We start from the raw sequence: 26,044 nt of genomic DNA on the forward strand, positions 1-26,044 counted from the left end.
CTGTTCTACCTTTGATCTCAACGTTAAGAACTTTGGCCGAAAATGTAAACTATGGAACTCTATTGAATTAAGCATTTATAACAAACTTGCAACTACATTCTCACCATCACGATATCAGTGGTTTCTTGCACCATTTGCGGCACTCAATTCCATATCGAAGAATACAGGACTCGCGAGAGAGAGAGAGAGATTAAATTATGAATTTTGCATTCATTGGGTCAATTGGGTGGACCAATAGTCTTAGTATCTTTCTCACTCTTAAATCTTCTCCAATACTTTCGTTTGACTTATTTTGTTTAATTATTGCTTTTCGTAGTAATTCATCATCCAAATAACTCGATTAGTCATAGATTTGGTAGTTATTTCATTTAAATTCTTGTGATACATATTATACTATTTGACAGATAGTGCACTTGCCAGAGACCTACATATATTTTGGCAATCAGACTGCAATGGTGCATTCATTAGTTCTTGGATTTGAGGTTCCACAGTAACCTTATGTATAGGACAACTATAACTTAATTATGCCCAAAATAGTCTAAATTTTTACTTTAGGTAAAGGTAAATTTTATTAAGTACAGAAAAGAGTACAAATAATACAACATTTTCAACCTTGCCTCAAATCTAACCTGCGGGCTGAAAGGAATGGTACGACTAGGGAATGTGGTGGAAACGCAAAAATTAAAGCAATTAAAACAATTTCAAAGGGGTGTAATTCTAATGCGAGGAGCTAGTTGCACGTTCAATAGGTCCAACTCGAGGTATTTGGGCCTGGTTTTTCACAAGCCTTGGAAAGAAAACTTGAAAAAATTACATTAGTGCTCTAACACTCAACTCAGTATATAATGATAGAAATACGAATTAAAATTAAAAAGCATAATGTAGAGCAGTAATTCAGTGTAAAGGTGCTTTGAGCAACAATGGTATGCATGTGAAAGTGTTAACAAAACGTTATTCTTTAACGAGAGAAGATGATCCTCTTTATAGACTTCGCTTTCTGCCCGTTGGAGAGTCTGGTTCCCTTGAGAGTCAGGAAGAGATTGCTAAAGGATATACTCCAACTATCATTAGGCCTTTTCTTGTCCATGTGTTTTAAGATTTTTAGCTGTTGGGAACTTATCTCTTCGAATTGAATCCCTTCCTTGGATATAGCCTCTTCTTGAAAGGGGTGGTTATATCAACCCAAACCTTCTCCCCAGGTCTTCGCCCTTCCTTCCTGTTAAAACTCATCCACGGTGATTCACACTTTCTCTAGAATTGAGTGAGCGGTCCTAATGGACCTCCACAAGCTTTCCTAGGCTTTTGTGACCCTTTATAGGCTCCCAAGAGTCACCTAGCGAGTTGGACCTCCTCTAATGGTTGAAGCTAAAACTCTTTTTACTTATAGGCCTCTTAAGGAGTTGTCTTATCTCTTGGACTTCATTCCACGTAGTCTCCTTCTTGGGCTTCCACATCTTTGGGGCATCAAATTGATTATCACTTATATTCATAAAATTACGTAAATTTTAGTATATTAATTTTTGTATTGTGGTTTTAAGTTATTTTTTTAAATATAAATTTTTTAGTATTTTGATATTTAATTAATATATCCTATAAATAAATGTACTTTATTAAAAATATTTAGACAAAACAATAATTTAGTTTAGTTTATAATATATATAATAATTATCATTTATATTCAATATTTAAATTTAAAAAGTGATTTTAGTATATTAATCTATGTATTGTGATTTTAATTATTTTTCAATTTAAAAGTTAAACTTTTTAAAAATTTTGTGTTTTTACATTAACCTAATATATCTAAAATGAGGATCAAAGAACATTGATTTTTCTCATATATAAAAAAAAAAAAAATGAAGCCTATTCACAGAATAGACAGAAAAGTATTCATTAATTTCTAACAAAGAAGGAATTTCATGCTGTATTTTAATAATTCAAGAAATTTTTGACCTATAAATATAAAATTTAACATAAAGGGATTTTGTGTTATTGAGTGTTGTGCAATTTACCCTTTCTTAAAACAAAAAATTGAAGATTCTTACACGCCTCAAATCGCGATCTGATTGGAGGAGACACGTCCGGATACCTCAATCACGTGCGACATCTTTGTCCGTCTCTTTCATCTTGCAACGGTCCGTCCATCTTTCATTTCTGTTCTTACCGGCCCAAGTGTCTGAAATAAAACAAGAATTGAGTTGCACGTTTCTAGAATTATCTCAGAAGGATCTCTGTAACCAAAGAAAAGACCCCAGAGGATCTCTGTCGCAGATCCCAAAAGAAAACCCGAAAAATAAAATAAGGGAACGTTATACCCAGATCTGTCTGTCTTCCGGACAGTTTGAGAAATTGAAGGAAAACAAAATTTGTGATTGATTTGCAGAGGGGGAAGGGGGAGAGAAGATGAATATATTTAGGCTAGCAGGGGACATGACCCATTTGGCAAGTGTTCTTGTTTTGCTCCTAAAGATTCACACTATTAAATCATGTGCTGGTATGGATTTTTGACATTTCTTCTTTCCTTGTATTGCTTCTCAAGATCCAGACAAGTTCGATTTTACTTTTGGGAGACCAGTTTATGATTCTTACATGTTCTTATTTCCACATTGTATACACGTGTGCGTGCGGGGGTGTTTGTGTCTGGTATGGTTTTGAATGGAACTGAGTGTGTGGGTGCGTGTGTATACACTGTCTATGTTACTTATCGTGTTCTACCTTTATGAGGATACGCATATAATATTGTATGCATATGCGCCCACGCTATTTGGTTCTTGAATTTGTATGCTATTCTCTATTTCATTGTGAGTGGAGGATTCGACGTTTGTGTATCTTTGAGAGTGTGCCTTTTTTGTATTTTAGCCGTATGAGGGAATACATAGTTTTATGGTTTAAGGCAACTTTTGGAGATGGTTGAGGATGTTGGAAGGTGGGTTCTGAAGAAGTTTCTGTGTTGGCTTCAAATGTGTTTGATGATTGGTAGCTTGTAAGCTAATATATAGGTCGAATCTGAGTGAGGTTGATGTCAATTTGGTTACCATCAAGTGCTATAGGGTGGATTTTAGTATGGAGACCTACAAGAGTAGTCAGGCTATCTCTTTCTAATGGTTGAGAATAACTAAAGGACCTGATTTGTAAGTCTTTACTTGAGTTTGTGGAAGTAATTTGGGAGCTCTGTATTATAACCAGCTTTTTTTGCATCTAAATTTGCTTTGTGAGTGATAATGTGCACTGATCGAGCATGTCAAGTGTAAAGGAACTATCACCATTTTCCTGGTGATGCATGCATACTTGCAGGGTGCCAGGTTATAAAAAGATAGCGTCGAAACTCTAGTTCTTAAATGATTGATCGATTTCCAGCTCTCTCTATCTCCAATTCAGTCAACTCTTAAGTGTAGGTAGCAAGGTAGCTCAACTTATAGGGTACTGAAGACACATAGCGAGTAGAGAGGAGAGAAGTAACTCGTACGACAGGTATAGGGTCAATGAAATTGATAGAAGCAGGCAACCAAGCTCCAATATCGGGTATTGACAAAATACCCCTTTTTGGTACGGGCCTCAGGTCAGGAACGGGAGTGAGGGTAGAGTATGGTATCCCGAGAAGGAAAGGTGTTTATTGTTAAGTATCAGATTATGTGGTATTCATTAATCTTTTCACATTACCCTCTAGAAACAGCGGAGGTGGTAGTCGTTTATTTCCGTGCAGATTGATGAAGAATCGCCTTTGTTTCACCAACTACTATGAAGTGCCAACTAAAAATCCTTTTTGAGTTGTGTGTCCTTTAGTAGAGGAGAGGAGATCTGCAGTCTGCAAATGATATTATAGTGAGATCATATACGCACGTAATCTATGCTAATCGTCCATAAATATACTGGCTTGTGCGGGTAGACATTTTCCTTGTTTTCTTTTCTTCAATTTGATTCTGATCCACACATGTTATGGCTCATCAAATTTCTCCGGCTTCTTAATCATCTTGTTTGATGTTGATTTTATTTATTATATGCAGGCATTTCTCTTAAGACCCAGGAGCTCTATGCTATTGTTTTTGCTACTCGGTACTTGGACTTATTTACAGACTACATCTCGCTCTATAATACACTGATGAAATTAGTATTTCTGGGAAGCTCTTTCTCAATAGTCTGGTATATAAGGCATCACAAGATCGTCCGCAGATCCTACGACAAAGACCAGGACACTTTCCGCCACTATTTTCTTATTATACCATGTTTGTTATTAGCACTGCTTATAAATGAGAGGTTTACCTTCAAAGAGGTACTCTGATCCCATCAGATAGCCCTTTACTTGTCTTCATTTTATTGTGAACAAATTGTCAGAAACCTTTATATGTTTAAATTTTTTGTGATGTGATTAACCAGGTTATGTGGACATTTTCCTTGTACCTTGAGGCTGTTGCCATCCTTCCTCAGCTTGTCTTGCTGCAGAGAACAAGAAACATTGATAACTTGACTGGGCAATATGTTTTGCTTCTAGGGTAATTGATTACTTCCTTATTCTCACTCGTAGTGGCTGAAAATACTGTTCATCAGTAAACATTGTGTGAATCGAGTCTTGGGTCAAGTTGGGGATAGTGTTGCTTGTTTAGGTCCAATTAAATTCCATCCTTGACTTCAAAAATCCATTTTCTGCATTTACTTGTTTGCAACTTTTCACAATGTGAGCATATATGCTTGTAATATGTCTGCTTGCTTTTGCGATTTACCCTAACATTCCTGAAATCAGGAAGATAAACGTATATCAGAAAAATGATACTTTAGCAATTTCTCAGTCATTTGCCTATTATATTCCTATTTTTCAACCTTCATTCTTGTCAAGATTTGGCCACACAACACTAATATACTATGTTTAGCATTATTAAACAATAGGGTTTGATTTGGATTTGGAATTGAAAAGAAAGGGAACTGGATTTGGCGTCAATAACGTGTTTTGGAATAATTAGAAGTTTTAAGAAATTGCATTCACCATTACTCTTCATGTCCTTCAATGATTTACTGGGTGAGGAATATATGAAAGAAGTACCTTTTTTTCTTAGTTACAAATGGAAATCCCATCAAGTACCCCTTTTGAAATTGAAACATACCAACTTCGAATATAATCAAATGTGATCCATCTCATTAATCTAATCATGCCAAACACTATAATTAGGACCAATCAATACGAAAATCAACAAACTCCATCCTCTCTGGATTGCAGCTGCTGGTTACTTAGCTATAAACTTAATGCTGTTATTCATGAATGATTGAAGCAATAATATACAGGTTAAAAGTAAAGTAGTTCAAACCTTCCTCATTCTGACCTCTCTCCTATGCTGTTCTCACTTTCACATGCCTTCATAATTCTGCTTCCTCATCTCTCTCAATTTTAGGCCAACATTTATGACCTGTTTAATTTCTGATCAAGAGTTGGTATACTGGATTCACAGTCAACAGCTGTTGTAATGACACTTTCTTTTCATTATTCTGGTTCTGTTTATGGAAACAGAACTAAGTAGCATTTTTTGATCATTGTTGTTGTGAGTGACGGCAATGTAGACAATGTTAGTTGGAGGTGACAGTGCAAAACATGTAGATTTGTATATTCAGTTGCAAGGCCTGTTTAACTTTTGGTTGGTCTTAATCTAAATGGAACTCTTCTATTTGCTCTTTTTGCTTTGTTGGCTGGAATATTTTTACAGATAATATCTACTTTGTATTATCTGTTGGTTAGCCATCCGCAACACTTTTTCCCTATATTTTAATGTATAGGAGAAGAAAGAGATGGAAGAAATAGGATGAGTGGTGAACGAGTCTATGACTAGGATAATATATAAATTATTTGTAATAGTAATCGATTGCCTGTAAAGACTTAAAGTTTCAATTTGTTTTTTTTTTTAAGTAGCTAAAAGGTTCCTAATTGTTCACCCTTCATATGTTCACGTTCTTTTGCTTACTGCATGATCTCTTATACTCAGTTTGCAATAGCAAGACGTTATATGTAATAGTAGTATTGTAACATGATACATTGGATAAAAACTATTGAAAAATGACTCTTAGAAAGTTTGCTCGGAGACTTTAGTAATTGGAATTATGTAAGTTTTGTGAAATTGAGTCTGAGAACTAATTATCTACTTCCCGTGGAACAAACCTATTTGTCTAAGAGTTTCATGGCGTACTCAGTTTATGACTTTCCAGTTCATCATATAGAAAATGATTTGAAAACTTGTGATGCACGGTGTCCCAATGGGTACCTGAAATTAGTAATGTCAATTTTTACTTCTGTATGACAAAGACTTGTTATTGAAGATGTTGCAAAAGTGTTGTCTTCCCCAATTGCTGAAATGATTTTTGTAGGTTCTGATTTAGTAGAGATTTGATCAAACACGCTCTGTATCTTGCAGTGCATACCGAGTGTTGTACATCTTGAACTGGATTTATCGCTACTTCACCCAACCACACTATGTCCACTGGATAAGTATATTCTCCCCCCCCCCCCTCCATCAGTGCTTGGCACATTTTCTGCAAACATTTATTTTCTATACTCACATGAAAAATTGATGGGAAACTGGTTTTCTGCAGCTTGGATTTCAGGGCTTGTCCAGACGCTGCTTTATGCCGATTTCTTTTATTATTACTTCCAAAGGTAAAAAACTACCTTAGCATTTGTCCATCTGTAACAATAAGCCAAAAAGATTCCATCTCCAGAACATAATTAATTTGTCTCTGATTTCATCATTTCAGCTGGAAAAATAATGTAAAGCTCGAATTACCTGCTTGAAGCTCATGCTCGCAGAAGATAGAAGTCCAAAGAATTTGGAGAAACATGCAGAAAACATATACCCCCCCCCCCCTTTTCAGGCGTTCTATCTCACCATCTTTGTGCTGTCTTGTGGATTATCGATATGCGAAACAGGATTATCATATGTAACCTGGCGGAAGCTGGTTTTAAGTGACTTATGCTTAGTTGTAAAGGTATTGAAGCATAAATGCGCCAAGTCCAAGATTTGGGTAGGGAATTAGCATAGTTATTGACAGGTAGTTGCATAGCAAGACTCGATTTTGGATTGGTGCAGAGTTTGGGATTCAGAGTAATACATTAGCATTTGCCTGTAGCTTTTTTCATGGCTTCTTGTCCTACTATAGCTCTTGGATGAATGAATGCATCTCCTCCTGTAATCTTGGGATGACTAAAACTAGAGGGATCCGTGCAAGAGATAGTTATATGAAAAAGGTTTATTAGAAGAATTTACATTCCTACTAACAAATTCTGTGTTTGGATAATTTTAAAGCCTTAAAATCCAAAATTAAACTATATTTTGCAGGATATTAGTAAAATTTCAAATTCTTTTGATACGGACTCATTAGAAATTATTTCTGTTACATTCTCTAAAATTTAAATCCATAATCTTGCTTGTTCCCAAGCTTAAAGAGTTTGCTTTCATCTCTAATCAGTTGTGCCTTACTATATACACTGTTGACGTCCCCTATTTTGTTCCAATCTTATGAGTTTCAAAAAACTTGTAAGAAGGGACCACTGCTCCGGACAGCCATTTTTTGGTTTCGCAATACCAATGGTTGAACAGTTAAATTCCACCAAAATCGACCATCGTGGCCGAGCATGTCGATGAGAAGCAACAACATTTATTTGGAGAAACTGCTTTACTGAACTGTTCACTGGGGCAAAATTAGTTTAAATATTAATAACACAAAAATAAAACATTAAGGAAAATGAATTAAAAGGTAATATAAATAGAGGCATTTATTTCTTTAAAGCCTAGTGCAAAATAGATTCTTCTTATCAGCATAGCTAATCTACCAAGTTGTGGATGTAGAACATGCTGCTGGACCTAGAGGCTAATCTACCAAGTTAAAGCACAAAATTAAGGAGAAAGAAGATAATTAGTTGAAATAAGTATATTTTCACACATATAAAAAGAAAAAAGAAAAAAAGACAAACCAACCAACTTCTAGAAGAGCCTTCTTCCAAGATACTCAAATTTTGGTTTGAACAAAGATTTCCAGGAGAAAAGATCCAACTCAAATGATTTCTATCTTTGTAATACACAGATATGACAAACAACCATCCTCGATAATGTAAGAAATTTAGGTACAGGGAAGAGATCAAAGAACTCCAAAGAACGGATTATTGATGGCACTGTTTAACTCGCTCCCTGCAGAGTGAAGCACTGCAATGTCAACTTTCTCTCTCGGAAGATACAAAAACTCACCCCCTTCGATTTTCTCAAATCCACAGAGTTGCAGAAACTCAATGCTCCCTTTCAGTTTACCAACTCGGTCCTGTCCATCATAATCAAAGTATGATAGCCAACAAAACTGAATATGAGGATCAGCATGAAAAACTGAATTGTGGTTTATTAAAAACTATTCACTTTGCATGTCCAGGTGTGAAATTCTCATATTGGGGGTTTTTAGCATTCACCAGTTAGAAAAAGTTTGCACAGACAAAGTAAAGAGGAAGACAAAATAAGGTCGTTAGAGAAAATACAGGCGTCGATATATACAATGGGGACAAAGTAAATATAAATTTAACAGTTTAATGAACAGCACCTGAAAATTAGGGTTAGTGACTCTAATTTTGCGGTATTTCTCCTCATTCGGATTCGTCGCAACATTCTTTGCAAAAGTTAAAAGCGTGTTGAAAGCCGTCTTGACTTTGGCATCATCATCCTAGCCAATTAAAAACCCAAAATGTATTAAACCATGCTGACAGAATTAAAGCATAATGTCAGCCTAGGCACAATTACTAGGAACAATTCTTCCAAAAATCAAAATTAAAATGTAGCTCAATCATTTCAATTCTTGAAAACAATGTTCCCTGAACATGTAAGATGTCATTAAGAGCAGTATGCTTTTGTCCAGTACGTAAAACTAAGTGTGTTTTACTCAAATAAGCTCATGATTCCTCTGCAACACCTATATATCCTGGACAGAAACGTTTCTTCTGTGCAGAACTTGCACATATTCTTCTGTGGATAGTAAAAGTCACCCTCACCAAAATGCAAGACAAACTCCTATTTTAAATAGCATATTACAATTCATTACAATAATAAAAGGTTGCTATTACCTTGTGGTTCTGTTTAATGGCTCTTAGGCACTCTCTCATTTGCTCTGCCTTTGTAGCTGGCCTGACAGGCAGGAAGCTCTGCAGTTTAATTTTGAGAGGAGTAACTCAGAACAGCATATAAGGGTACACAAAATGGAGCAGGCTATGTAACTGAAGAATCAAGTAAAGCAAATACTTTTTTTTCCTCCACAGGCGGAGCAGAAGGTTTTGCAACAGCTGGATCTTCCGGGGGCAACCCAAGCTTCCTACGTCTTTCCGCCTGTTATACCAGAGGCTGTTTCTACTCAGAGCTTGAAGGAATTGATTTAACTGGAAAAGAAAGGGAAGCAAGAAGGAAAGAATACTAGTCTAAGAAAAACTTTATATCTATCACCCTGCAAGCAGAATAGGTATCCAGGAAAGTTATCATGACATGATTATCAAAGGAAACCAACTCCATTCTAAAACTCTAAAGCAGACATTAGAATACAGTAAAGGAGTGTTTCTGTAAACTTTTGCTTTGAAAAGCACATATTGTAGGGACAATGTAAAAGATATAGGAGGATATCACATGGACCTTATCTTCCTCCAATTTTTGACGAATTTTCTCCCTAGCTCGTTGTTCTTCCTCTTTCTCTGCTTTTCGCAAGGCCAGTAAACTGTAGCACAACCCAAGTCATTGAGTATATCGCCACTATTATCAATATCTAAATAGATGCAGACAAGTCATGTCAAACCGTTTTCTTTCATTTTCTTCTTCAATGCGTTTTGCTTCAAGAAGTTCCCTTCCCACTCGAATTCTTTCCTGCCAAGTTGTTTGAAACCATGTTACAGAAAATTGTGAGGAAATTGCATGAAATAATAGATATGCAGAAACTGCAAAAAAGTATATCAAAATATAAAAAATAACTAGAAATGATGCATTTACAAATTGAAAGTCAGATATGTTACATAAATTTAGACGCGAATAAACAACTAAACCTTCTCTCTTTCTCTCTCCATTCGTTTTTCTTCCTCTTCTTTCTTTTTGCGAGCTCGCTCCCTGAAATTTACAAAGTGGTTCGCAGCAGGAGTAAATAAAACAAAGAAATAAATATATGCAAAACTATGACATGCTATCAAGCATGCCAACATCATCTGGAATATAGGAGCAGGAGAAGAAACTGAGGATCATGAAAACATCCAAATGATGCTCAGTAACTGAATGGCAAGTATGAACAATGCCTGCAAAAACTGATTTAGGTATGCAGACTTATTCTAGCATGTGCCGCTTTTTTGAGTAACCCAACTTTTTGGGCTAGTTTACTAGGTAGGATTGGGCCGCGGTCTAGTGTTCACTAGCAAGTTCACTAGCAGATTGTCAGGCTCGGTTTGTGCTGAATTAGCATGGATAACTTGGGTGAGATAAGTATCCAGCCCGATACTGTTGGACCCATTGGATGCGAATTGTCTGTAATATCATTGTAGATTGGGACCACCTGAAGATTCTTTGGTCAAATTGGGAATTTTGCACTTAATCCCATATTGTATTCTATGTATTAGATGGTGTAATAGCACATACATACTTTTATCATCTTCGCAAGAAAATACAGTAAATGTTGAATTATTAATCCATACCCAATCCTATTCCAGATTTCATCCCCATTTATCCTATCCACCATTTTTCCCATACAAAAAAGTAAACAGGGCCTTGCTGTAGGGCAGGAAGCTATTAATACGTAGAATACTTCAATGAACAAGCAAGCAATACAGTAACTGCAAGAAAAGATGAGGAAAAAGTCCATCAATGAGTCAATTTTACCTTAATTCTTGTTGTTTCTGCTTAATCTCTTCTGGTGTGAGGGATGACTTAGCAGCCTCAGGCTTCTTGGAACTTGCAGGTACCTAAACATTCGGCCGGAGAGAATACAATAAAGTTCATGCTCTAACTAGCCAAAATCAGAAGACATTGATGCAGCAGTAGTACAGGAAGTAGATATATAGTGTTCTGTTCGTAAAAGCTCATATTATCTATATAATATATTAAAAGCTCATATTATCTCTATAACATCTTTACAAAAAATTGAAAGAAACTCCAGTTTCACTACACATTCTGAACTAACAAATAATGCTGGTACTTTGAAAGTAGAAATCTGATTACATGTGTTATACATATAATGTAAAATACTTGACAAAGAATATTAAGTTTCAACAAGCATACATTCATCTATTTAAACCATAAATATTATTAAATTGTTGTAATTTAACTGAATATTGTACACATAGAAAATAGACTCCAATACCTAATAGAAATACTAATTATAGTCATGTAGTTATTTCTAGTTCGTGTCATAATTGTAAACCAATAATATTGTTTTAGATATAAAATAGTTCTTGCATAATATCAAGATAAATAAAACACATATCATATTTTGCTCCTGATCAGTTCTTCTATATTCATGTTTTATCCATGTCCACGAATCGTACTATCCCTCCCTATATTTTCAGCCAATCTTTCACCCTAACTTCAAAGAAAATTACATAACATACTCGTATGTATTAAATGCTGAATACCTCACCACAAGTACTAACTAGGCTAAATATAATTTGAGAAAAGTCGAGAAAGAAGCCATAACCATGTTGTGCTGTTGCTGAATGGCAATGACAGCTTAAAGGAATGATTTTAAATAGCAAAATCATTTAGGCAGACACGCAGTAAAAATTTCAAATAACAGAAAAACAAGTTATCCAACAAACATCAGAGAAGATCAGTGGCCAATGGATCAAACCCAATAGACATGCTATTTACAAACTTGATTTTCATACTAAACAAACTGAACTAAAGCAGGAGAGTGTATAAAGAATGGGTCTCTTCGATCCTGAGCCCGATACACAAGCAGCTCAAAAAAAAAGAAAAAATAAATCAGCAAAGATTTGGAATACGTAGCCACATTTCAATTTTAGATGGAAGGTAACTTTTACCCAAGGTTAAACCAAATCAATGTCACGGTGATACACTTGTCTGTGATTAATTTTTTTTTTTTTTAATTGTACATCAATCACACTTCTCTAGTATTGACTAAAGAAATTGATTGTGCTTGCTTGTGACATACATCTCATCACTCTATCTGACCAAATTAAGATAGTGTTTAGCCGTAGAAATAATTTTAGCATTCGGAAAAAAAGAATTTAAACACATTTCACTAATTTTAAGGATAAACATATTATATTACCTGTACAATCATTACTTTTTTTTCCGTAACATATTTTACACATCACCTTTTATAATTGCATTATTATGATTATTTGAAAAGAAAAATAACCACTCTTAAATTTACAAACTATAATATTTTACTGTCTCTTGCAAGGATAGGATATTAAATTTTCCTACCATCTTATTGGTAAATAGTTGATGTCATTATACACTGAGATAATATAATATTATTCTGTAGTTAGAACTGGATTTCAATAATTATTTTCTCAAAACTATAAAGAAATATTAGAAATCTAATTTAATTATCCTAATTAAGAGTAGATCAGTTAATTTTTTTTTACTTGAAGATACGTGCCAGCTCTTGCTTGCCCTGTACACAGTACCAGGCTCAGGATCGAAGAGACCATAAAGAATGTAGGAGTCGAGTTCAAAAATAAAAGTTCTACTGTTTGGGTAGACGAGCTTATTTTATTAAATATGCATGGTTCCTTTGCAATCATGCATTGACCTTTTATTTACAAGCTTGGGGAACTATGGCGAACCAATATAAAAAGACAGGAAATTGATGACAAGGCAACTGGACCCTTAAGACCTGATCTCATTTAATTTACTGACCAGCAGGAGGAGGGAAGTGAATAAAGTAGAAGTCCAGTTCCCAAACAAAGTACTCCTCATTCCATGGATAAGCTTATTTCAAAAAAATATGTATGCTTCCTTTGTAGTGATGTACGTTTCACTTACAGCCTTGTGAAGTCTAATAAATAAGCAAAAAGGTAATAAAAAAAAATAAAAAGAGGATTAGGACAGGACCCGTTTAACGCCTGATTTAGTTCAAATATTGAGTGATATATATAACAAGAGCTAAGACTTAATTAACATTTTTGTGCAATCTGGTCTCACCTAAAATAATATTGTTGCAAGTTTTAGATTTTATAATGTAGCAAGCTCTTACTTAAACTAATTAACTTAAATTATGAACATGCATAGTTTATTATAAACAGATGCATATAAACTGCAAGGTAAGAATTAAGAAAAGAGCTCTTTTCTGTTTTCTTTTGTGAACTATTTTCCTTCTTCTCTTCTTTTTCTTTTTATTTTCTGTGTGTTGTGGGGGGTTGCAATTATTCTTTTTTTATTTGAGTACAAAAAATAAAAAAGAAGAATGGCAAATGTCCCGTCAAACTTTACTGCATGTCGGATTTGGAAAGTTATCAAAGATCCAACAGGATGAAATACTAGATCATGATGTATGAAGTGAGTTTACATCTGAATCCTAGCAGAGCTGGAATGTTAACAATGCAGAACTTTTATAAATTAAAAATACAAGGTAATGCTACTCCTTAGATAAGTACATCCCAATTTCTTGACATGGGAGACAATCAGCTTTTTTTTTAAAATTTAGGGATTGCATTTTCTTTTAGATTTTTTTTTTTGGGCCTATAGTGCTTTCACAGGAGGGTAAATGCAATTAAACGTTCCTAAAATAGCATGTCATACACTCATCAGAACGTAGCTGTCAATTTGCAGTTCCTGCTTATCATCAATGTCATAAATGAGCTGTGGGGATATGCGCATAATTCATTGTTGCAACTCAATCTAAATCAGGTCATATATTTGTATTACAAAATAGGGAAGGCATGTGAGACAATTGGGGACGGGGATGAGATCTCCAACATACCATGTAAGTTGTCAATAATGCATAAAGAACAAGAAAACATACCAACGGCATTTGGTCAATGTCGGGATCATTCTCATGTTCAACTATCCAATTTGCAGCTGCCTCAAGGCTAACATTGCCTGGAAGAAAAGAACACCAGTATTAATCCACTAATTTAACTTCATATATTTGGGACAAAAAAAAATCACAAAATTTAGCAAAACAAGCAATGTACACATCAAAAAAGCAATTAAACAGTCTGGTGGAGTACTTTTCTTTTATGTGTGTGTGTTTGAGAGAGAGATTGAGAGATGTGCACATATCTCGTCTTGACATCAGCGATAACTTGCAGAAAAGTACATAATAGAAAGTGTGACAATACTGAGGCCTTTGTTTGTTTTCATTCATCTGTCGGAAATGCAAAAAGAGGTTTGTTTTCATGTGATTTTATCTAAAAATATTTTCATCAACTTCTCATAATCATTACTTTTTCTATATATACACATATACAGACACATATTACATATATTTCAATTATTAACTTAATAAAATAACAACATATATTGTTAACCTGATGTCGCACCACTAACAACCTTAAAACAATAAATGATACAACTCCAGATTTTGTTCAAATATTTGTTGTCACAAACAATAAAAGTGCACACACCTTGTCAACTAATCCAAACATAAACCAATACAAAAATAAAAATAGATCTCTCCGCTTAGAAATTAAAAAATGAAAATGAACTCAAATTCTCTGTGAGTTTTCTCTGGTTCTGCAATCGTTTTCAATGTGTACCAACCAAAGTAAGTATAGAGCCAAGGAATAGACCCTAATGACATTCAAAGCTTGACATATGGCTCTCCGCGTGTTGGAGTCAATCTCATATAGCTTATTGATAATTCTTGGTTGTTAGAAAGCAGGCTATGTATAGAGTAGTTTTTGGTTGTTTTGGCATGGTGTACGAACTTTTTTTGAAAAAAAATAAAATATATTCAAGAAGATGAATGTTTGGATTTGTTTCTTAACGTAGCACTTTTTTCAGTTTGCTGTGCCGCCTTACGTTTTGACCATAAATATATTTCTTATTAATAAGTAATTTACATATGTAGAAAAATCTATTTATAAATTAAACAATTGAGAAATACATATATTTATGTACATGTATTTTGATGATTATGAATTTTCAATAATATTTTTGAGGAAAAAAGTTTGTAAACTTGAGATATAATTGGTTCTATTTTTGGAAAAAGATAAAAACCAACAATTAAAAAGAACCAAACGTTTTCAGCTTAACTAGAGAGTGAATAGGACACCAAAAGAATTCATCTTTTTTTTGGGATAATTACGTTTACACCCCCTCACCTATTGCCTTTTAGACAAATCAACCCTGCCTTTTGAAAAATTATACAAACCACCTGGACAACCTTTAAAACCCAAAAATGCCCCTGTTGACTAGGTCAACCTTTAAAATAATTTTTCAAGGACAGAAATGCCCTTAGGGGTGTCTCTGTGATTATCAAAAGGTAGGAGTGTCAAAGTAATATTTATGAAGATAAGTAATGAGCCCATATATTTTTTTATTATTTAAACCAATTTTTAATTTAAATTTAAATTATTTTATTAACTTTTTGTATTGAATCTCTATATAAAATTGCACCTTTAATAATTAAAATATTCAATTATTCAATTAATATATAAATAAAATTAGTTAACAGATTAAAAGTTTAAATTAAAAAATTATCACACTAGTATAAAATATTGGAAATTATTAAAAGGGATAATTATTTAAATAAAATACATAAATTATTTTTAATTTTTATTTTAGTAAAACTTAGTTATAAATAAAAATAGAGGATAACTAATCTTTTAATTTTGATGATTTGAAATATTTTATATAAGTGTGATAAATTTTGTAATTTAAACTTATAATCTATTAACTAATTTTATTTATATATTAATTGAATAGTTTAATATTTTAATTATTAAAAGGTGCAATTTTATATAGAGATTCAATAAAAAAATTAATAAAATAATTTAAAATTTTAATTAATGGTATAAATAAAAAAATATATATGAGGTCATATTATTCATCTTCATAAATATTACATTGACACCCTTTCTACCTTTTGATAACTACAGAAATACCCCTAAGGGCATTTCTGTCCTTGAAAAGTTATTTTAAAGGTTGACCTAGTCAACAGAGGCATTTTTGGGTTTTAAAGGGTGTCAAGGGTGGTTTCTGTAATTTTCCAAATGGCAGGGGTGGTTTGTGTAAAAAGGCAATAGGTGAGGGGGTGTAAATGTGATTATCCCTTTTTTTCAACAAAAAGAACTCACTATCTTATTCATAATACCTCCATTTCTCCAATACACATAAACCCTAATCTCCACCTTAATCAACAAAGATCCTTTCCCTGCTAATTTGAGTTAGGTTTTTCAGCTTCTTTCATTCGCCTAAACATTATATTCTTTTCATCCTTTCTCTTGAACACTAACATATAAGGAATCAAATATAAGAATCATTTTGATCCATGACTGTTTGATCTACAGGATAATATCTACCTATTCCACTTTTGTTTTTCTTTTTAGTTTGACATATGCAAGCGTATGAATTAGTTATTACCCAAGATGGATGATTATCAATGTTGATTTAAACCATGCATATCTGATCTTGGATAACCCCCGTATTTACCAAGAAATGGTAGTTTATTGCTACAATTCCAAATCCTATTCAACCAAAATTCCTTTTGGTAACTACAATGAGTTACGGCGGGAAAGGTACTTAACCATATGAAAGTCCAAGTTGGAAAAGAAATCTAAGACATACACTATATTTGTGAAGCTCTTTACAAATGAACCCACGCCTCTTCATATTCACCGAGTTTTATAGCTAGAAGGGAAACTTCAAGCAAATATGATCCATATAAAAAGGCCAATTATTAGATTCCAAAAAAATAGAACTTGAGGTATATTCATTACCTAATTTTTCAAGTATCCTCAATCCGAAACCATATAATTGTCATTGTAACTAAGGTAATTCCAGAATCAATGATTTACCATTGACATAATAGAAGTAAACGGATGAACCAAGAGCAACTAACATTCATCTTCACAGCATAACACCTTTTCTTCCTTACCTTCATAATCTCATTTCATCCGTCCGATCTGTAATACATCCACCGCCAACACTCTCAACTCTCTTTTTCCGTTTTTCACCTTTTCTGGGACTTAGTTAAACACTATCATTTATCATGTACGAAGTTCTTCGTCAATTGGAGGAAAAGAGCTCAATGCAAGATTCTTTTCTATATGACAAACCTACTATCTATTTATATTAATCTCTCATTAGTGTTTTTAAGTTTTTAGTTAACAAATCACGCATGAATTGCCAGGGTTACTCACCTAGCACAGTTATATCGAGAAAACATAAAGAAAATTATACCAATTCCTGTGTTATTAACAAACTGTGGTGCATTTTCATGTACAACAACTTCAAAAGTACAAATTCATCACATAGCATGCTTCTTAAGCACTAGACTTCAGCACATCCAATCAAATATTCGTTGGTTTCTCCACCACAAGCAGCTAAATATTATGTTAAACAATCTAAAGTATTAATAAATTTTTGCTTCACCTCCCTTCCAGATAACATCAAAGATCCAATTCATTTAATATTACTAAGTTCAGGTTACAGCCCATAAACTCTGATTTTTCACAATAGCAGACAACATGTGAGGGTCCAGCTTTCTCAAATTATCTTATGCTGACAACTGGCACAAGCAGCGTTGTGTCTTCCCCGTCCTTTTATCTAGGAAAGTTCTTCTTACTCTAATGCCCACACTGCATACGGAATCATGGATAAAACTATCTCATGAGGTTCCAACCCAGCTTTAATAGGTCAAAAGAAATCCTTGAAACATACTACAGCACTAGGTGGCGAAGAGCAGCACAACAAAAGGACAGTATCTTTCTAAACTACACTAGGACCTCAGATATGCGACTTGTCTGACAAAGCACCAAAACATTTAGGGGAGATGCATCACTTGTTCAATCAAGTAATTAACCAGAAATCAATAATATTCCCCAATTATACATTATTCAGGATAGTACTCAACAACTAGCAAAATAAGGTCTTGCATGAAAAACAAGAAACCAAATCCTTTCCATACTGATTTCTGGATCATGTGATAGCCTTGTACTAAACACACATGCTGGTAAAAAGAAAAAAGTAGGAAAAACAAATTGGAAACTTTGCAACACATAAGAACAGAATTGTCTACCATCACGCGATCCTAGTCATAAACTACCAGGAGACAAGAGAAGACCAGCAGATATATATTTGTATTTAAACGAGAGGATACCAGAAAAGTGAAGTGCACGAGTTGCTCTTTCTTTAGGAAATCCCATTTCCTCAAGTTCTGAGAGTAACTGCTGATTGACTTCAGGAACAATCATCTCTAAACAAAGGAAAACCATCAGGCAGCAGTGCTAGGAGATGATACTAACACTAAGAGTGCAGTTAAACAACACCACTAGCCACACATTTATCAGATAAAGATGTTCAATGTCAATGCAAAGATGTCTTGCAAACTCATGTCCTCATTCTTGAATTAATCAAATCAACATCCAGACAAATTAACTTCAGAATGAAACAAAAGGTAGGTTGAGATCGTATTCTGAAGATTTCCACACACACACCCGGGGGGGAAATAAAAAAGAAACAATAATGCCTGTCCAACACGTCCTTCTCCTCTCAAACTAATAAAACAAATGTCGACAGACTACAAACTAATAGATCCTCAACTTGGAATATATATGTTTTATACAAAAGAGTTAAGCTTTCTAGAAGAATACTTTACACCTAGCAGACACATGATCAAGAATAATGAGCCAGATAACCACACAGAAGATGACTACCTTCTTCTTGACTGCTACTACCACCGCCAGCCTCCTCCATCTCCAGATCCTTCTCAGGCTTTGGAGCTTCCAAACTTATTGGTTTAGCGGCCTCAGAAGTCTTATCCACAAACTCAGTGTGCCCCGTCCTCTTTGTATGCAGATCACTCTCCTGAGCTCCGTAAGGAAAGAAATTAGAAAAACCAGATGCCACATGCAATATTCTAAATTACAGAGCATTGTAAATTGACTAATCATTGATTATAATTACATGATACAAAGACGTGCAGGTTTCCTGGTGCAACCTTTATAATAAGACAAAAGGAATGCCGACAGAACATAACAGATGTACACACAGATAAACGCATGTGTGTGAAATATATTAAGCTAGTCATGACCAGAATGCCAAGATTTGGATGGAGAACCATTCCAACCATTTATCAAAGATCATAATCAAATGACAATGCATCTATTGCACTTTTATGCTCATAGGTATAAGAAAATCCTTGGTTGTTGAGTTTGATGGTATTCAAGAAATCAGAACTTGTATGTCCAGCAAAGAAGTGCCCATGAATGAAGATTGGAATATAAAGTTTAGTGCCAATATCTTAGGCAAAGGGACTGAGACATATTCTGGTAGACAGTTCCACATAAAGCCAATTTTAAGTTATAACATAACAACATTAAATAGTGGCATTTACTGATAAAAAAACAATACCAGCGCAACTCCATAATAAGTAACATATTTTAAAGAATACGCATCATTAGAGCAAACGTTATGAGAAATCAGCATGATGCTTTGGAAATTCCACCACAACAAAGAGGCATTTTTTTCCATGGTTTCCCAGGATCAATTACTAATGGGAAAATCTTTGAAGTAAGATATTGATCATAAAGCAAACTATTTCCTGAGCAGATTTTTCAAGATACTTTCATGTTTTCCAATATTTAGATGTGTGGTACCTTCATTATCTAGAAGTTCAGAAGAATCACAGGCACACTTGAAAGCTACCAATACAGTAATCTAAAGAACCCTAAAAAGCTAGTCCTTCAAATACAATGTAGAATGTTGAACTGACTCAGTTTCCCATTTCGCAAATCAAAATGTTCCAGTTCCAGGTCATTTTGTTCCTCAGAATTCCGCATGAGCAACAATGTCTGAGTCCTCCATAGCTCAGCCCCATTGCTGGAAAACAAGAGGCGCTGAACTCCTTTTAAATGATTGATCACCGTAACTATACACCTTCACACGTATCAAACACCATGAAGTAATCTCCGACAAAGCAAGTGAAAATATGCCCCAATAGTAAATTTCTACCTAACGCACTAGCAATCATCAAAATCCTGCAACTGTACAACGTTTCCCAAAATTGTGTTCAATACCCCAAATAAAGTTTACACCCAAGAAAGAAAAACTATAAAGCATAAACCCATGAATTATATGGACATTTGAATAGGAAAAAGTATCAAAACGTCTAATTTCCCGCAACTAAACACCATCAGCAAAAAAAATTCTGTAAAGCACATGATTAACATAAAAACCTTTAAACATGATCAAAAATGGCAGGCAGACCAATCATATAAAAATACAGTTGAAGAAAAGTACGGTTTTCGAGCGGCAAGGCTTGCCGCAGGACGAGCAGACTAAATTAAGCACGGCCTCGGTGGATTCGACGAAATTGGCGTGTTTGGTAAGCTCGGCGTGCTCCTGCGCCTCCTCCACCGACTTCAGAAGCGTTCCGCAGTCCCCGCATTTCAATGACACCCCCGCCATAGCAGATTGGTACTCCTAGAAAATGTATCACTGAGACTGGGAAAGAGTTCGATCCGTCGATTGATTGCGTAGCTTCGGGGAATGGAATGTTTATAGCTAGGGTTTGTGGTGGAATTGGAGTTAAATTTTAGGAGAGATTAAGTGAAGAGTCTCCCGAGTGATGAGGATTGAAAAAGGGTACAGTGTGACTGATCAAGGAAATTGAAAAGGTTGCAATAAAGAGGTCTTCGAAAATTAGAAAATTGTGATTTGGCCTCTTTAGAATGGGTGAATTACACTTGGACCCTCAAATGTCCGAGGTAGGGTGGCTGCGAGCCGGAATGGGAGTGGAGTAGACAACCACCCCACCAACTCTGGGAACAAGACCTGTCCTACCACGAACTTTTTTCTGTCCCGCCCCACTCTAAAACTGTCAGGACGGCTCTAACTCAACTGACCCAATCTTTTTTTTATTTTTGAAAAGATAATATTTGGAAAATTCATTCTTGGAAAATCAGTATATAAAAACAATGTGTAGGATTTGAAAATAGAATGAAGTAAACCATGAAAACAATTTAAATCCACAAACAAAACATAATAAAGTAAGAATACATTGTAGCTGAAGGCAGCAAAAGCGGGTAATCCACAGAGAAAGAGAGAGAGAGAGGACGAGTTAAAAAGAGCTAGAGAAAGTGACTCAGAGAGACAAGAGCGAGAGAAAGTGAGTCGAATAACGAGCAAGAGAGAGGGTGGCACAATGGCAACAAGCCAGAAAGAGAAAAGAGAAATCGAGAAGAAGTGAGATTAGGCCAATTGGTGTTAGGGATAAAGGGTCTAAGGAAAGGGAAAATCATTTATATAAAAAATTAAAATATATATACATATATAAAGTCCCCTCAAATATTTTTCCTCGAAGCCCAAAAGATAAAAAAGTGAGTCACGACCAAGCAGCCCAGCAAGTCGGGCTCTATTGAGCTATAAGCAAGGTAGTAAGCCCATGAACTTGTGTTATCTTTACTAACCTAGCAAACCCAATAAATGAATCCAATTCAGCAGGTTGAGTCAGCATACAATAGGGACGATACATCACATAGGTCACTAAGACCTTAGGACACGTCATACTAAAAGATCTCCAACTAACTCCAAGTAATCCGACTACAACTAACTCTAAGTGTAGTTGCATCTACTACAGGTGGATATGTTTCAGTATAATTTCGGGCTTTTGAGTAAAGCATTGGGCTACAAGTTTTAGCTTTGTACCTTACAACTTCATTTCGTTCATTTCTCTTTCGTACAAACACCCACTTATAGCCAACTGGCTTGACACTTTTTGGTGTTGGAGTTATAGGTCCAAATATTTCTTGCTTATTTAGCAAGTCTAGCTCATCTTGTATGGCTTTTTTTTTTCAAATTTTTCAATCATTTCGATGTCGACATTCCTCCATAGTTTGAGGATTATTTTCATCTTCACCCATGATTTAGACGGCTGCAGAATAGACAAAAATATCATTCATTTCAATACCAACCAAAAATGTTATGAGCATAATTGATACACATCTTGTGATTGTCCTCGAGATCTTATTTATTACTTTTAAAGTATTCAGATAAAGCCGGTTCAGGGATTTTATCCTTAGAGACAATATTAGTGGTCACATTAGTATCGTGATTAATTGAGATGATATATTCCTTTGTCTTTCGAGGATTTCATCTTTAGAGCCAAGTGGTCTACCATGCTTCCAGTGTATTTCTGACTCAGATGCCTTTGATTGAGTAAAAATCGCTTTAGAGACTTCTAAACAAGCTGGAATATGTGATTTTGTGACCTTTTTTGTATCTATCGACGCTTCTGGTAGCCTATTTGAAACATTTTGAAAATGTATGATCTGTGTTCACTATCACTTGTCAGTGGATCCATAAAAGACATAGATGTTGCATTCCATGTAATATATTTTCTTTTAATCTCCTTACCTACTCCCATTAATGGTCGGAATATTATCTCATCAAATTGACAATCCAAGTACCTAGCAGTGAATTGATCACCAGTCATTAGTTCGTTGATGAAGGGGTATGGAGACATACATTGCACAACCAAACACCTTTAAATGAGAAATATTTGGTTCTATTTCAGAGACCAATTGTAATGGAGAAACTTTTATGGTAAGCGGTAGGTCTAAAATGAATTAGAGCTGCCGCATGCAAAAATTGTATGCCCCCATGCCAATGAAGGCAATTTTGACTTTATCAATAAGGGTCTAACTATTAATTATAACCACTTAATTAACGACTCTGCCAGGCCGTTTTGAGTATGTGCATGAGCAACTGGATGCTCCACAACTATCCCAATTGATTGATAATAATCATTGAAGGATTTAGAAGTAAATTCTCCTAAACCTTATCCTGTTAATAGGATAATCAGGAAAATGAGTTCTCAATTTAATAATTTGGGCTAATAATCTTGCAAAAGCAACATTTCATGTTGACAATAAGCTTACATGTGAATAACGTGTTGATGCGTCAATCAACACCTTAAAGTATTTAAATGGGCCACATGACGGTATTATTGGACCGTATATGTCTCATTGAATTCGTTCAAGAAACATAGGAAATTCTACATTCACTTTTGACATAGATGGCTTTGTAATTATTTTTTTAAGAGAACAAGCCGAACATATAAAACAACCTTTAATAAGGAACTTCAGGTCCTTTAGTGGATGTCCATGTGAATTCAATGATCATATACATCATTGTTTTATCTGAGTGGCCAAGTCTATCATGCCATAAAGTAAAAGTACTTTGATCAACTAACTTCGAGTTAGTGATATTATGTGGTTTAATGGAGCTTATCAATGCACCATATAAACCAAAAGATATGTTCTCAATCTTTCTAAAACTTGCTTTTGGCCAATTTTATATGTTGTAAGGTACAAATATTCGATACCATTTTCATTCATGGTTTCAATATGAAAATCACTTTGTCGAATATTCTTAAAACTCAATAAGTTCCTATGTAATTTACTAGAATATAAGGCATCATTGATATATAATCTTGTTCCTTCATGTAACAAGATAGCTCTTTTGGAGCTTTCAATAAGATTACTAACTCATAAAATAATACTCACATTGATTTTTGTCATTAACAAGTTTGAGAAAAATTTCTTGTTTCTCAAAATTGTATGCGTAGTGGCATTATCAACAAGATAATGCTCATTGTCATTGATATTGTAATGGCTTAATTTATTGTATATAAATAAAATAGATATATAATAAGTAAAAGAAATTTTTTATTCATAAAATATAAAAACATTACAATATTAAAAGAAATACCCTACAAATGAAAAGTAGACATAACTTAATAATATAAACATACTAATAACATATGAGATAAATCTAATCAACAAGCATGTTGAAATGCTCAGTAATGTCACCAAACTGTGAGGGCAGCTCAGGAAGATCTTTATCATCATTTTCAATAGACTGAAAAAAATCTGATGTATCCATGTGGGTATTATCTGAGATTTCAACTTCAACAAAATTAGTTTCAACTTCTTTATCCTTTGCTTTCACAGAAACCTGGTATAATTTGACTAGATATTGTGCCGTACGACAGGTACGGAACCAATGTCCATACATCCCACAGCTATGGCAAAGATCTCTACTTGTAATTTTCTCTTGTTGATTATTTGTCTTGTTTCGATTGTTCTTCTGAATATTGAGATTAATCTATTTATTATGATGATTTTCCACAACCATTACCATGATAAGAATAGCCCTGTGGTGAGCCATGGTATGAACCACACCCCTTTCAAGAAGAAGTAGCATTGCTTTAGGCAATGTCGCTAAATTTTCAAAAAGTAGTTTGGAGTCAGTGAATCGAGTGTGATGATTATTCAACAAAAGTTGATTATTTTCTTCTGCAACAAGCAGATGTGAAATCAACTCTGAATAGGTTTTGACCCACGTTCCCTATACTGCTGTTGGAGTACAAGGCTGGATGCATGAAAAGTAGAAAATAGTTTTTCTAACATTTGTTCATCCGTCACATCTTCTCCACTTAACCTCAATTTTAATACAATTCGAAACATCTCATAATTATATTCATCAATTGTTTTGAAATCTTGTAGTCGCAATTATATCCACTTATCTTATATCTTGCACGTGGTAAGATTAAAGTCTTTTGATAGTCAAATCGATCCTTTAAACTTTTTTAGAGTTGAAAAGAATTTTTCACTGTTAAATATTGAAACTTCAGGCTCTCATGAGATGATGATGAAGTAAAATCATCACTTTAGCACATTATTGCTCAAAAGCACTAGTATTTTCTTTTATTATTTCTCATAGTTTTTTACTTGCCAAACGTAGTTCCGCATCAAGAACCCATGATAGAAAGTTTTTTCCAGAAACATCAAGTGCAACGAAATCCAATTTTGTGAGATTCGCCACTAAGCTACAACAACTTAATATGCACTTTTAGCATAATATTCAACATATACATATAAGTAAAATAAAATGTATTACACATGATATAAAGTAAAATGGACATAAGACATTACTAGCATTAAGTAACATATAAGTTACCATGTAATTAATTTGACTTATTATGGCATGTACGCATACATGGAATTAAATATATTTAAGTTTGGGTTAAATCTTATAATGTTATAAATGGCAATTAAATGGTATTCATGTCAAAGTTGTTTTACTAATAAATAAATTTTATTGCATATAAATTTACTAGCAAAACATGCAAAATACATACATTGGTATATGAAAGAAAACTGTGTAGGTAAAGTAAGTTAATTAAATTAACTTCAAGTTAATCATATTTTACTAGCAATAGCTATACTATGATATGGAAAAAAAAAATCATAAATCAATTAAAAAAACGGAGAAGCATCGGGCTTCTTGATCAAGCCATTATCTCAAAAATACTTTAGGTGGTGAGAAAATCAAACATTATACTTATCATCGCTTCAGAGATGATATTGCAAATAATTAGTATACATATTTTACCTACTACTGGAGATGATTTGAACTCATTACTTATTTCAGGAAGCAATGAAATTTTATAAAACACCTTCAGGGGATGAAATCAAGAATTGTATGCCTACTTTTGGAGGCAATATCAAATATAATAGATTTTTTTATTTATATATCCACTTCAGGAGACATTGAAATGTATAGAATATAATTACTCATATTTTGTTAAAAAATAATCAAGAACAAAAGTAACTATGATGTTATAGAGGTAAACAAACAAAGAAAAAATTATACAAGAAAAAATTAACATTCTACCTTGATCGAACGTAACGTGATAACGTGTTATAAATTTAGAGATATTCTAAATTTATTGGCTTATCACTCATAATAGGAATATAAAGTAAACAATATATGTATTTTTCTCCAAATAATTTTCTTATTCTCTCAAAAGCTTATCTACAAATGAAATACATGGTGGTATTTATACCAAAATTATGGTTACAAACTACACT

At 34.1% G+C, this 26,044-nt stretch overlaps 2 protein-coding genes across 3 annotated transcripts; one reads left to right on the forward strand and one right to left on the reverse strand.

The window, feature by feature from the left end:
• The first annotated feature begins 2,136 nt into the window (after positions 1-2,136).
• Positions 2,137-7,110, forward strand: LOC105158670 (ER lumen protein-retaining receptor). 2 transcript variants are annotated; one of them, XM_011075499.3, is made up of 6 exons: positions 2,140-2,491; positions 4,002-4,267; positions 4,372-4,487; positions 6,390-6,463; positions 6,568-6,631; positions 6,730-7,110. In XM_011075499.3, exons 1-6 carry the CDS (start codon positions 2,401-2,403, stop codon positions 6,764-6,766), a joined length of 648 nt encoding a protein of 215 aa, XP_011073801.1. In that variant the 5' UTR covers positions 2,140-2,400; the 3' UTR covers positions 6,767-7,110. The 2 variants fall into 2 exon arrangements, with proteins under 2 accessions (XP_088734464.1, XP_011073801.1); XM_088878338.1 differs by lacking the exon at positions 6,390-6,463 and having other exon boundaries at positions 2,137-2,491.
• Positions 7,111-7,868: 758 nt separating this feature from the next.
• On the reverse strand, positions 7,869-20,770 carry LOC105158671 (ubiquitin-associated (UBA)/TS-N domain-containing protein). The gene is made up of 12 exons (XM_011075500.3): positions 20,409-20,770; positions 18,824-18,974; positions 18,268-18,363; positions 13,966-14,042; positions 10,854-10,936; positions 10,034-10,094; positions 9,790-9,857; positions 9,630-9,711; positions 9,249-9,332; positions 9,074-9,151; positions 8,557-8,676; positions 7,869-8,286 (listed from the first exon to the last, which is right to left on the reverse strand). Exons 1-12 carry the CDS (start codon positions 20,574-20,576, stop codon positions 8,110-8,112), a joined length of 1,245 nt encoding a protein of 414 aa, XP_011073802.1. The 5' UTR covers positions 20,577-20,770; the 3' UTR covers positions 7,869-8,109.
• Positions 20,771-26,044: the final 5,274 nt, after the last annotated feature.

The sequence above is a fragment of the Sesamum indicum genome, linkage group LG3 (genome assembly GCF_026168435.1).
Source record: "Sesamum indicum cultivar Baizhima isolate 11 linkage group LG3, ASM2616843v1, whole genome shotgun sequence".
Classification (NCBI taxonomy): domain Eukaryota; kingdom Viridiplantae; phylum Streptophyta; class Magnoliopsida; order Lamiales; family Pedaliaceae; genus Sesamum; species Sesamum indicum.

Excerpts from the sequence above, each read along its gene's own strand:
- LOC105158671 (XM_011075500.3), bottom strand. The coding sequence starts at position 20,576 with ATGGCGGGGGTGTCATTGAAATGCGGGGACTGCGGAACGCTTCTGAAG. Across the intron at positions 10,095-10,853 it reads CAGAAACAACAAGAATTAAG|GGAGCGAGCTCGCAAAAAGA; the intron begins GTAAAATTGACT and ends TGTAAATTTCAG. Across the intron at positions 8,677-9,073 it reads CCATTAAACAGAACCACAAG|GATGATGATGCCAAAGTCAA; the intron begins GTAATAGCAACC and ends TTAATTGGCTAG.
- LOC105158670 (XM_011075499.3), top strand. The coding sequence starts at position 2,401 with ATGAATATATTTAGGCTAGCAGGGGACATGACCCATTTGGCAAGTGTT. Across the intron at positions 4,268-4,371 it reads AGAGGTTTACCTTCAAAGAG|GTTATGTGGACATTTTCCTT; the intron begins GTACTCTGATCC and ends GTGATTAACCAG. Across the intron at positions 6,464-6,567 it reads ACACTATGTCCACTGGATAA|CTTGGATTTCAGGGCTTGTC; the intron begins GTATATTCTCCC and ends GGTTTTCTGCAG.